Source organism: Monodelphis domestica, chromosome 2 (assembly GCF_027887165.1).
Source record: "Monodelphis domestica isolate mMonDom1 chromosome 2, mMonDom1.pri, whole genome shotgun sequence".
NCBI classification, from domain to species: Eukaryota; Metazoa; Chordata; class Mammalia; order Didelphimorphia; family Didelphidae; genus Monodelphis; species Monodelphis domestica.
The window spans coordinates 345838112-345851197 of NC_077228.1; the positions used below are offsets into that span (position 1 = coordinate 345838112).

The 13086-nt window shown below is 37.3% G+C and overlaps 2 protein-coding genes across 2 annotated transcripts in view; both read right to left on the bottom strand.

Moving 5' to 3' along the window:
• Positions 1-1055: 1055 nt before the first annotated feature.
• Positions 1056-13086, bottom strand: part of LOC100019662 (gamma-aminobutyric acid type A receptor subunit rho1) — a 31126-nt gene continuing 19095 nt past the window's right edge. Inside the window, exons 4-8 of the mRNA XM_007484313.2 lie at positions 10708-10790; positions 9112-9252; positions 6310-6462; positions 4428-4624; positions 1056-2387 (exon numbers count right to left, since the gene is read on the bottom strand). Coding sequence (XP_007484375.2) covers positions 2097-2387; positions 4428-4624; positions 6310-6462; positions 9112-9252; positions 10708-10790 — 865 coding nt within the window. The 3' untranslated portion in view covers positions 1056-2096. The remainder of the gene's footprint in view (positions 2388-4427; positions 4625-6309; positions 6463-9111; positions 9253-10707; positions 10791-13086) is intronic.
• On the bottom strand, positions 6469-8465 carry LOC103096753 (mitotic checkpoint protein BUB3-like). Its single transcript, XM_056818584.1, has one exon. It carries the CDS (start codon positions 8317-8319, stop codon positions 7663-7665), a length of 657 nt encoding a protein of 218 aa, XP_056674562.1. The 5' UTR covers positions 8320-8465; the 3' UTR covers positions 6469-7662.

Consider the following 13086-nt stretch of genomic DNA (forward strand, 5'->3'; position numbering starts at 1 on the left):
GCCAGATAATGAATGGATTTATTGCATTAGTCTCTGTGGTGACTCTTCTAAAAGTATCCAGCTCTAAGTATAAAGAACAAAAGGACTCTGAAACTATATAGTCTTTATCTCTGCTCATGGCTGAAAGCTACCATTTTAAACAGTTATTGCCTTATGAAAGTAAATAATCACTGTCATTTAGAGAAATTGCCTGATGATCTAGAGCTGTTTAGGTAACTTTGGAGGATCTGAATTAGATCTATTAGAAATAGGATCTAATTAAATTTACATCCTTTTCTTTCTCCTTTAAAAAAAATTGACATTTCACAAGGTCTTTGGCTACATGAATTAATCCAAGGTGCTCTCTGAGACTTCCCCTGGGTAATTCTATCACCTAGCATAGGTAGATAGAGTGCCAAACATGGAATCAAGAAGACTCATCTGCCTGAGTTAAAATCCAGCCTCAGACACTAATAGTTATGTGACTTTGGGCAAGTCACTTAATCCCATTTGCCTATCTGAAAAAATGAGCTAGAACAGGAAATGGCAAACCATGCCAGTGTCTTTACCAAGAAAGCTTCAAAGGCAGTCATGGACTGAACAGTAACAAAGGTAAGCAATTATTTGGGGTGGCACACTGGATGGAGTGCTGGGCTAGAGTCAGGAAGACTTGAGTTAGAATCCAGTTTCAGACACTTACTGGCTCTGTGATTTGGAGCAAGCCACTTAATCCTGTTTGCCTCAGTTTCCTAATGTATAAAATGAAATGGAAAAGGAAATGGCAAAATAGTTTTTTTTGTTTTTTTGTTTTTTTGCCAAGAAAACTCCTAAATGGAGTCATGAAGTATTGGACACAACAAAAAATGACTAAACAATAAAGCATATATATCGTGCTTTGAATGAAGAATTTGGTGGGGGGCATTGTGTGTCTGTTTTAGGTCTGTGAAGAGACAATGTACTTCTACTTCTAGGCTGAATAAGGTGTGGAGACCTAATCTTAAAAGAAAAATACTCACATATACATACATGCACACATATCCACATGAACTATAAATACACACATCCATACACGTATGTATACAAATACGAGTTTTGTGTTTATATGTGTGAATATTTTTTCAACATGGTATTATTTTTCATTTCTGGCTTTAAAATGAGGTTCAGATCTGTCCTTTAGATCTTTTTCCTCTTTCCTTTGTTCCTAACAAACTCAAAGGAATGCTTTTGGCATCCTCTTGCCCCAAAGCATTTTCTAATTTGGAGAGATTGAAAAGTGAGATTATGAGTTCTATCCTGCCCAGTAAATGAGAACCAGCTTAAGACAGCATGTCTGCAGGCAGCAGAGCAGAATCCTTGAATTCTGCATTGGAGTGAACAATGTTCCTCTTAACCAGACAGGACCTGATCATAGGCCCGGGGCATGTGATTTTCCATCATCAGTTGAGGAATTGGGGAGGCACTGAGAGTGTATTGGACCACCTCCTCATTAGTTACTTAGACTGTCTAGAAAAAGGGCAGAATAATGAACTTTCAGAATTATATTTAATCATTCAGGGTGCGGTAGGCCTTTGTCTTTAATCACTGAGTGAGATCACTGACCAATTAATTTATTGACTATTGTTAGTCTGATCAATAAATTGTTTTTCTTATCCAAAACCCAGTCCCTTGGAAACTTTAATTATCAATGTCAGCAATTCTTGTAAAAATAATCAAGTACAAAGAGTTCTTGAGTCCAAGTGAAAATGGACTGCAGAAGAACAAGAATTGTAGCAGAACCAGAAATAAGCTATAAACCCACATCACAGTACTGTGGGGTTTTTTTTCCAGACTATGTTACTACCATCAGTTGCCATTGGCATATGTATTATAATACCTAGTATAATGTATACACAGTCAGTGCCCGATAAATATGATCTGACTTAATGATTGCTTAATATGACATCAGTGCCTCACATGGGAAGCGATGGTGAAGACAGAAGTCAATTCCATGTTCTTTTTATCCTATGCACATGCCTGAATGAAATATTTTTCCACCATATTCTTTTCAGAATTATTTTATGTAGTTGTTTTTGGAGTGCTTAATGTGTAGAGCAGGGAACTTTGAGAATAACTAACATTTATGAGAAAATAGACCAGTATATTAAATTAAATAAGATGTATGCAGCTGGGAATATGATCCGGGAGTACTTGTCGATGGCATGGGTGTCAATCCGCATGCTCACATAACTTCTTTGGCTTTTCCTTCTTGTGGCATTTCTCTCAGAACCTAGAGCCAGCTGCACCATCATCCTGTCCTGCTTATCTCCATTGTCTGACACATAATTTCCTAGATCGTTCACCTCACCATCACTGTAGCTGTTATCCATCATCATGGCCCTGGGCTGAGGTATACCACAAGTACAGGGAAGCTGTGAATATGACAAAAAAGACCAACAGAAAAAAACTAATTCAGTGTGGCTAGCCTTAGATATAGCCCCAAATTAGCACTTCCATAATTAAAGAATGCTACATTTCCCCCTTCCTTTAAAAAAAACTTTATAGAGTTGTTACATTATTTAAAATCAGATTAGAATAAGTAAAGACACTATTGACTTTAGAGTTAGGACCCACCAATTTCCCTCAAGCTTCCAGTTTTTCCATATGCATCAGGGTGTCCACCACCACTCTGATGAAATCAGGTTTCTTTTGGAGCTGAGCACTGGCACAGGAAGTGATCCCAAACATGGTGCCTACTGCAGCCAAAGTAATGTTTCCCAACCCTTACTATTCCTTTAGCAACTGAGTCAGGAGGAAAAAACACAAGGTGTTGGGCAGGCACCACTAAACTAATGACAGCACCAATAACTGGTGGTGACACAGTCCTTGTGGCAATCCAGGATGTCCCAGTACTTCCTTTGAAGTACTAATACCATAATAATACATATATAGCTTAGATAAGATTGCTTACCAGCTCCAGGAAGGGGGAGGCAAAGGAGGGAGGGAGACAATTTGGATCACGTAACTTCAGAAAACTTAAGTGCAAAACTGTTATGACATGGCAAAAAAAAATATCTTTACAAAATAAAAGCAAAAAAAAAAATGAAGCACTGATGCCATGCCCCAAGGACAGCAACTCCCCCAACTGCCCCATAATTTTTCTTAATAAAAAAAATTAGTAGCAAAAATAAATGTAACTGTCTTTGCTTTATTGGAGTATTTGTAATTCCTCTTGAGAAATACAGCACCAAATCAGTTGATAGAGGGGACATATTAAAGATTAACTATAGCTCATATCCTCAAAGAGATTATAATAGAATATAGGAAACTGCATAAATGTATATAGATAAAACAATAATTATGAAGATAGAAAGTAAAGAAGGGGACATGGACTTGTACTGCTAAGTAGCTATTCCTCATTAGGAAAAGCTTTCTGGAGGAGACAGAGTGAAGCACAATTTGAAGGAACAGAGAGACAAATTGGTAGATTGGGCAATCTTGGGGCGGGGGATATGAGAAATGTACATGTAGATCAAATGGGATAATGTGTGCAAGACACTTTGCAAACCTCAGAGTACTATATAGGGTGTCCCAAAAGTCATAGTGAAGTTTAGTTTCCCTAACACTTTTAGGACATCCTGTACAAACTTCACTAAGATTTTTGGGATTCCCTGTACAAATATTAGCTATTAGTATTTTTAAACACTTTTAGTTTACCCAGAAAAGATCAGAGGATCAGATATCTGGCAGGGAGTTGGGGGAGGACGCTTAGAGATCATTTAGTTCAACCCTCATTTTTTTGAGATTAACTGAGGCCTAGAAAGGTTAAGTAATTTGTTCAAGGACCCACAGATAGTAGCTGCAGAGCCAGGGTTTGAAGTCACATTCTTTCCAAACCCAGGTTTTTTGCATTGTGTCTTATTAGCTCACTCCTACTTCCAAAAATTATTGAGGATGTTTACGGGAGTTATATGAATCAATATTGACTATCTTAAACACAAAACTGATTTTTAAAAATACTTATTAATTTTAAAAGATCAATTTTAAACTTATTACATGTTAACAGAAATAACTTTTTAATAAAGTGAACTATTTTCCAAAACAAAAGACATAGTAAAAAGAGTGGCTTTTTTAAAACATATTTTTGTGAATGTTTTTAATATTTGGTTCAATAGAAGACAGCTAGATTTTCATATCTACTTCTGTATTCAAGCTGTCATGATAGGTTGTTTTGGTTGGAGTATATGAAGAAAATTCAGCTTCACACAGATATGTAGTTCGGGAAAGGAGAGTATTTTAATAGGCAAATAGTATCTTAGTGTTATGGCGAAAATAGTTTTGATCTTGAAAGAGTCTTACGGCCTCATGGTTCCTCAGATCACACTGAAAACTACTGGGCTGAAGTATGAGAAAAATTGTAATATTTGATTGCCAATCACTAAGCCAAAGCTTTAATATCCCAGTAACATCACCTTGTCTTGAAGCTCCCTCTCCTTCCTCTCCTGGACAGTGGTCAAGTAGTTCACTGCTGCATATTCCAGCACGGACAGGAAGACGAACACAAAGCTAATCCACAGGTAGATGTCCACAGCCTTGATGTAGGAGACTCGGGGCATGGAGGCATTAACGCCGGTGATGATTGTAGACATGGTGAGGACTGTTGTGATACCTGGGAACATACCATTGTACATTCAGTCAGAACTAAGGAAAACTCCTTTTGCATTGTCAAAATTTTCATTAGTTCTTTGATGTCTCTCACCTGTCTTGAGTTTCTATATCCTTTATTTTGTGTTCTTGAGCCCTCATTAAAGAATTCCAGGAATTTTGAAACCAGTGAATTTATTTGTGAGAAGTAGATCTAGCTGCTGAGTAGAGGTTTTGTTATTCAGTCATTTTCAGTTATGTCTGACTCTTGGTGAGCCCATTCAGGGTTTTCTTAGCAAAAATACTTGAGTAGATTGCATTTCTTTTTTCACTTTGAGAAGCAGCTAGGTGTCATGATGGATAAAGAGTTGTACCTGAAGTTGGAAAGACCTGAGTTCTAATCTGACCTTAGTACTTCCTAGCCGTGTGACCCTGGGCAAATCCTTTAATCCTATTTGCCTCAGTTTTCTCACCTGGAAGATGAGTTAGAGAAGGAAATGGCAAACCATTTCAGCATCTTTGCCAACATAATCCCAAAATGGGGTCATGATGAGTCAGACATGACTGAAAAGAATATAGCTACTGCATCTAAAAGTACATGCAATATTTCATGACTGTTGCCCAGCCATTAAAAAATAACATCCGTTTTCTACCTTCCCACCCCACCCATTAGAAAAAAAGAGAAAAACAAATAATAAATAAATATAATCAAGTCTATGTAGAAAAAAATATGTTTTATTTTACATTTAAAATCCATTTGTCATGGATAGAATATTTCTGCCCTTCACCTTCCTGATTACCCTTTGTTGGACACTCTTCAGCTGTTCAGTGTACTTCACAAAATGTTCTTCATAACAGAGCAACTAAACTGTTATGTGATTTGACTGCAATGTTATGGAGTTTTCATCTTTTTAGTCACTATCTATACCTCTTTTGGTGTTTTGTTTTTGTTTTTTGGCCTTCACATCTTACAATTGATGCATATTGAGCCCATAATTTACTAAACACTCAAGATTTTTTTTTTCCAGGAAAAACAAACAAACTTGTTAGCTAGTAATGCTTCCTTACCTTGAATTTTTGGAGTTGATTTTGAACCCCTAACTTTTTATATTAATTTTTTCATTCCATTTCATCTTATTATATAAGATGTTTGCCCTTAAACATCTCAAAGGCTGTCATGTGGAAGGGATTAGAGAACCAGCAGCAATGAGTGAAGGTTACAAATAGGCAAATTGAGACTTGATGTCATGAAAACTTTCTAATGAGAACTGACCAAAAGCAGAATCTTAGGATGTGTATCCATCCTACCTTCCTCAACCCTTACCTCACCCCAAAGTCTTCAAGTAGATGTTGGAGGACCACTTGCCAACCACTTGTCTGGGTCAGACTAGATGATCATTGGAGGCCTTTTAAATTCTGAGATTCAATTATTCTTCTGCATCAGATGAATGAAACACCATTTACATGGTTCATATATTGTTATAAAAACAGCTTTGCCACATAGAAACTTTCTTGGAAATGGCAGTCACCATAATGGAATTTTACCTATAAATTTAAGAGTCTTTCCAGTCTTGTAGTATGAAATGATAATGATAAAAATGAAATGATAAAATGAAATTATAAAAAAGGGGAATGTTCTAAAGGCTAGGTAGACCCTAAAACAATTCTTTATATTGTTTAATACCTGCCTAGTAGTTAAGATATCCTTACCTAAAGGAACTCTGGCAGGCACAGCTCTACGATCAATCCAGAAGGACACCCAAGACAGCATGACCATCAAAGTAGCAGGGAAATAGGTTTGGAGCAAGAAAAAGAAGATGTGGCGACGTAAAGTGAAGTTAATGTATAAGCGATTGTACCATCCTACATGACAGAGGGGGTGGGGAAAAGAGAGCAACACAGTATCTCAAACACTTTCCCCCACAAGTACCCACATAGACATTATTGAAACTTTGTTATATCTTTGAAAGTAGAAGTGAAGAAGTCAGAGAAAGAAGTTTTATATACATATATTTAATATATATAAATTTAATTTAAATATATTTAATATATGATCTATATAATATGATAATTTATTTTCAATATATGTTTAATAAATATATTTAACATATGTATTTAAACACTTACTTTCCATCTTAGAATCAATACTGTGTATTGGTTCTAAGGTAGAAGAATGGGAAGGGCTAGGCAATGGAGGTTAAGCAATTTGCCCAGGGTAACAGATTTGAACCTAGGACCTCCTGTCTCTGGGTCTGGCTCTCAATCTATTGATCCACCCAGCTGCCCCCAAGTTTTATAATTAACCACACCACACAGATGAATCCCCAGAATAATATTTGAGATAAAGTGTATCTTTTTTGGCCACTTAACCCCATAAGACCCATCTTATTTGATGAGAAAAAAGATATTTTTAGTTAAGTTGTTGAGCTACATTTCATTGCAAAGTAGACATTTATAGATCTATCCATGATATGTGTGTGTAAATTCAGCTTGTGTCCATAAAATTAAAGCATTATGAATGAAAAAATAGGAGTGATGAGAAACTGGGGAAATGATAGAGTGAATATTATTCTGCAATGTAGAGAAGACTCTGGGCAGACGAGTTTAAATTCTACTTTAGCTTCTTAGTAGCTGTATAACCCTGGGCAATGCACTTACCCTCTGTTTGCCTCTGTTTCCACATCTGAAAAATGGGAATAAAAGAATAATAACACCTCACAGAGTTGTGAAGATAACTAGCAATTATATATTTTATAGATATGTATGTGTGTATATGAACATATACACATATAATGTATCACTTTAAAAATCACTTTATAAGCCTTAAAGCTCTATTTTCTTTTTAGCTAAAAATCGATTTTTATAGTACTATTAAGTATTGTTCAACAGACATATATTGTCAGAAAGTTTCAAGTTAGGTAAACAGGAGAAGTAGGGAACATAAAGTTAAGCCTTAATTATTGTCCTTGTGGCCATGTGTGGCTTCTTTTCTTCATTCTGAGGTCTTGGGCAAATCACTCCAAACCTTTTTCCTTGTTTCCTTGGGCTTTGTTTCTGCATCTGTCACTTGGCAAATAAAGATACCATCTTCAGGATGTTCAGTGACATCCATTCATACATATATGATAATGCTATTGCAAATGGGTTCCCATCATTACTGAAGGCAAGTGATGCTATGCTACTGGGATACTGATGGAATTGACACGATCGTTTCTTATTGAATGGATCCTGAATATTAACAAATCCATCAGATCCAGCTGTAGCAACTGTATTGTGAATGTTTTGAAAGGAAATGGCATTGACAGAATAAATCTGCTCTATATTATTTTCCTTCAGTCTGTGACATTTGAATGCATAATTTTTCTTCTGAACCTCGGGACATGGATCCAAATATTCAACTGCCACTCCGACTTCAATAGAGCTCAACACATAACCAAGTTTGTTTGGAAATGCCCATATGCAACAAATCTGGTATTTCAGACTAGACTCTTCTCTACTCTGACTAACATTCTCTGACCCTCTGTCCCCACATTTAATCTGTTTCCAAACAGAGGGCATGGAAACCTTTTCTGACTGAGAAAAGGTTTCTCTATTACAAGGAGTTCTGGGATCCCAACTTCTAGTAACTATAGCATTCACTTCTGGACAATATTCAACACATGTAATAGGTGCATTATTAATTCCAAAGAAGTTTTCTTGATCCTTATTCAAATCATGCATTTTCAACTGATGATCCAATCCCCCACTCCAGCAGGTGTTGGATCAGACAGCTGTGCCTGGAGTCATAAAGACCTGAGTTCTATTATGGCCTCCACACTTCCTAGCCGCGTGACCCTAGGCAAGTAACTTAACCCTGTTTGTGTCAGTTTCCTTATCTGTAAAATGAGCTGGAGATGAGTTCCTGCCATCCTAAGTTAGAATATAAATAAATATATATATATATAATATACATACATACATATATATATATATATATTATATATATATATATATATATATATATATATATATATATATATATATAGCATCAGAGGCCACACTGAGGCTGTATCTTGATAAAGATTATGACAGTCTACCTAGTAGGCAAAGATAATGTCCAAGTCACTTTAGTTAATTACTCATCTTTTTAAGATTCTCATCTTTGGCTTCAAAATCCTGTAGCTTCTGACAACTTGGACTCAGCCTTTTAGCACTAGAAAGAGACCTTAAGGGCATTGCATACAGCCCCTTTATTTTACATATGGAGAAACTGAGGGCAAGAGAAAGTCAAATAAGTTGTCCAAGGTTGCCCAGTTGACAACAGAGGCAGAAATTGGATGCAGATTTCCTGGATCTTGGGTAGTAAGTACTCTTCCACTATATGATGCTGCCTCTTTGAGAACCATGAGACACTCCTTGGAATCTAGGTGTCATGGAAAGGCCAGCTAGCTGTGTGAATCACAAGCTTTAATTAAAATAAAAAGCAAAGCAAAATCCAGCCCACATCCTCATCCCTCCCTCTAAAAGGCTTGCCTGTGCTGCTGTAAAAGGCAAGCTTAGTGGTGGTATGGAATTCTTGTATCAGGAACTGGGACAGGGAGATCCTCTCATCTGTCTTCAAGGAATCATTCCCTTTTTTCCAATACAGCATAAGGTCATCTTCTGTGTAAGCATCTAAAAAGACAGAAGGAAATCATTAATAGCATATCTTGAGGAAGAATAGATAAGAACTGGATGAGAGATTTGTATTAACAAGAGTTCCCAGAAATAGGTAAGGAAGCGAGCTTGGAGGAAAGAGAGACATCTGAATTTTCCCTCTCTCCAATAGATCTCAGGAAGACCTAAGTTTGAATCCTCCCTCACACTTAGCTGAGTGACCTTGAGCAAAAGAGCTTTCTCAGCCTCAGTTCCTTCATGTGTAAAATGGAAATAACAGCATTTACTTTACAGGACATTACGCTTTGGGAATAGGGTGACTACCAACTTTCCAGAGCTTTATCCTACTATCCAAGTGAGAGGAGTGTTGGAGAATAAGGTATCCCACAGCAAAGTGGGATATGACCTGCCTAACTACCCATCACACCCCTGAGGGTCATACCTCATCCCCCACCCCCATGGAGTGACAACAGCAAGGCTCGCATTGATCTTAAGGATAGAAAAGACAGGAATGTCGGATTTTATTCCCCACATTTCTCTTGATTTTTAAAGTTATCCTCAACTCGACTTTTTGTGGCTGTGGGGCTAACCTTACTTAAACACTTCTGTTATAGTAATATCTAACAGCAGTCCAATTTCACAAATGTTTAACAAGCACATACCAAGTGCAAATCTCTGTGTGTAGGCATTGGGAGAGGGAAAAATAATAAAAGAAAAAAGAGGGACATGGCCCCAGCATCAAGGAGTTTATGATCAAATGAGGGTGGGAGGAAGCTAAGACATATAGCTAACTGTAATTCAAAAGAAGGAAGGGAATAAGCATTTATATAGCCTCTACTATGTGCTGTGCTAAGTGTTTTTTACAAAGATGCTCTCACTTGACCCTCACAACAATCTTGCAAAGTAGGTGCTGCTATTATCCTCATTTTACAGTTGAAAAAACTGAGGCACACAAAGTACTGTGAAAAACAAAGTTAAGTAACTTGCCCAGGGTCCCACAGCTAGGAAGTGTCTGAGGACTGATTTAAAACTTCCTGACTCCAGGCCACCAGCTACCTCTGTGGCAAAAGAGTGAAGAGTACCCCTAATTCTGAGCAAGAAGAGTTGAATGGAGTTGGAGGTTTGGATTTACAGCATCTATCACAGTGTATGGTACATAGTGGTTGTTAATTGTTTGTCACACTGGAATAGCTAGATGACTCAGTGGATAGAGAGCCAGGCCTGGAGACAGGAGGCCCTAGATTCAAATTTGGCCTTAGATACTACCTAGCTGTGTGACCCTGGGCAAGTCATTTAACCCCCATCGCTTAACCCTTACTGCACTTCTTTGGAACCAATACATACTATCAATTCTAAGCAGAAGGTAAGGGTTGTTTTTTGTTTGTTTGTTTGTTTTTTAAGGTTCCTTACATCAAATCGAATGGATTGGTCTTAAGAGATATGTTTTTAATTTCTGGACCTAATTATACTCACAACTTTCGATTTCAAGTGAACATGTTTGTGTGTCCAGGGGAAAGCGACTGAAATCCATATTGCACATGGCAGTTACAGTGACCCTAGAAATAAAAATGACACAATTGAAAATTTCAGAACCTGTAAAATAGAAGATAAAATGAACAATAAAAAGTACTTGATTTTCCAGCTGAGTGAAACATCTAATTCTCTCTTGGTGTAATTAGATACATTGGGACTGGATAGAAATTGGAAAATAAAATGTTTGAGGGCTATACGCTTTTGAAGTGGGAGGGACTGGAGAGATCTGCTTTGCCTGCCTCATTTTACAGATGAGGAAACTGAGACTCAGACATCAAGCAGAAGAACAAGGATGCAAACCCAGATCCTTGATTGCAAAATCCATGGCTCTTTCCTCTGCATACACACTGATCTCAGGACTGAACCATATACTTCCAATCATCTGTATCACATGCAAACACGACAACATTACAAAGGTCTCAAAACATAGCAATAAAACAAGGGAAAAGTATATCTGAATTCTGAAAAAACTGTGCCTTAAATGCTTGTGCTCTCTTCTTTTCTATATTCTCACTGTTGGTAATCTCATCCATTCCCATGGATTCGATGATCATCTCCAGACAGATGATTATAAAGTATATTCCACCTTTGCTTCTCTTCCAAGTCCCAGTTCTACATCTACATCTACCTGCTTGATATATCTCCACTTGGTTATCCCCTCACCATCTTCCCCTCAACATGTATAAATCAGATCTTGTTATTTTTGTCTCTAAAAGCACCTTTTCTCCTAAATTCCCATTTCTGTTGAGCACCATCATTGTTTCAATCATGCAAGGTTAGAACCTTTGAGACATTCTTCACTCTTCCTTGCTCATCTATGCCTGATGAGTCACCAAGTTTTGTGGATTCAGTTTCTCCATCTTTTTTGTCCTATCTCCATCTCTCCCCTCACACCACAACAGCACTAGTTCCGCATCTTCATAGTCTTTTACTTGGACTATTGCAGTAGTCTCCCATTTGGCCTCCTTACCTCAAATTTCTTCCCTCTCCAATTCATCCTCCACACGGCCACCAAATTGATTTTCTTAAAAGACAGATCTAACTGCGTATAGTGGAATCTCAGGGTCTGCACCCCAAAGCCACTCTAATGAGCAGATAGGAGACTTAGGCAAGATGCTGGTGGAGAGGGGGAGAAGACAGGGGCACAGTGATCCACCCAAAACAATGTCTCAGAATTTAGAGGAAATTAATACAACCCTTCTCTTTCATCATCCACCACCTGTGTCTGATACAATGTCTGTATATATTATATTTTTCTTTATCTTGTCCTACCCTGCTTAAGTTTCCCAGTGTTCTTGAACTCATGGAAGCATTCCCCAAGTTTGAAGATGAGTCAGAGTTTAGTCATGGCCAAGGTCTTTCAGACTGAAACATTTGAGGTAGAGAGTTAAGACTGTAACTTTAGGTTCAGGACTTTCCCCATGGGAACTTTTGGAGCTATAATTTTCCATCACCACCTAGCTTCTAAGCCCTTTAGCTTTTTGAATGCTGACTCTCAGAGCTATTTGGAATCCATAATAAGAAAAAAGAGGAAAGGGGGGAAAAGGGGAGCTTTTGGGCTATATTAGAAAAGAGTGCTAATTAGGATAATTAAAGATATATATCTGCTTAGGGAGAGGGATTTCTCTACTCTTCATAAAGAAAGAGTGGTGTCTCTCTTCTGAAGGGCACCTAACTTTCACTAATTTTCTATGGGAAACTGCCAAACTAAAATTACTAATACTAGCTAATGTATACTGGAGAATAATACATGATTTGAACCCACACATAACCACGTCACTTCCCTGCTCAAGAAGTTTCAGTGACTCTTACCTCTTACCTCTACAATAAGAACTTTCTCTCTTTTTATTAGTTTCACATCAACTGGTTCTTTATTGGCTTAAAACCTAAACATTGCCAGTTTGAGAAGAAACCTGCTTTGATACGATACACCAACCTTGCTGTTAAAACCTAAATTTCTCTTGATTCTTGGTAAAATTTATTCCAAGAAAAAGAATGCATACATATTTATTTTAAAAAGACAAAACATGGATGTTCATTTCTGAAATGAAGTCACTTAGATTTTGATGCACTACTCCCCTGATTTTAAGGTTGGGCATCACTTAACTCCCTAAAGACCTTAGCAGGAGAAAGGGATCATTTACTTGTTTGGATAGGGATTCAACATTGTTTTTTGTCATGAAATCTATGGACCCTTTTCAGTGTTTTGTTGTTGTTGTTGAATAATTTTCAAATGTGAACAATTCTTTGTGACCTCATTTGGAGTTTTCTTGCCAAAAAAACTGGAATGGTCCACTATTTCCTTCTTTTTTAAAAAAA

Excerpts from the sequence above, each read along its gene's own strand:
- LOC103096753 (XM_056818584.1), bottom strand. The coding sequence starts at position 8,319 with ATGCATGATTTGAATAAGGATCAAGAAAACTTCTTTGGAATTAATAAT.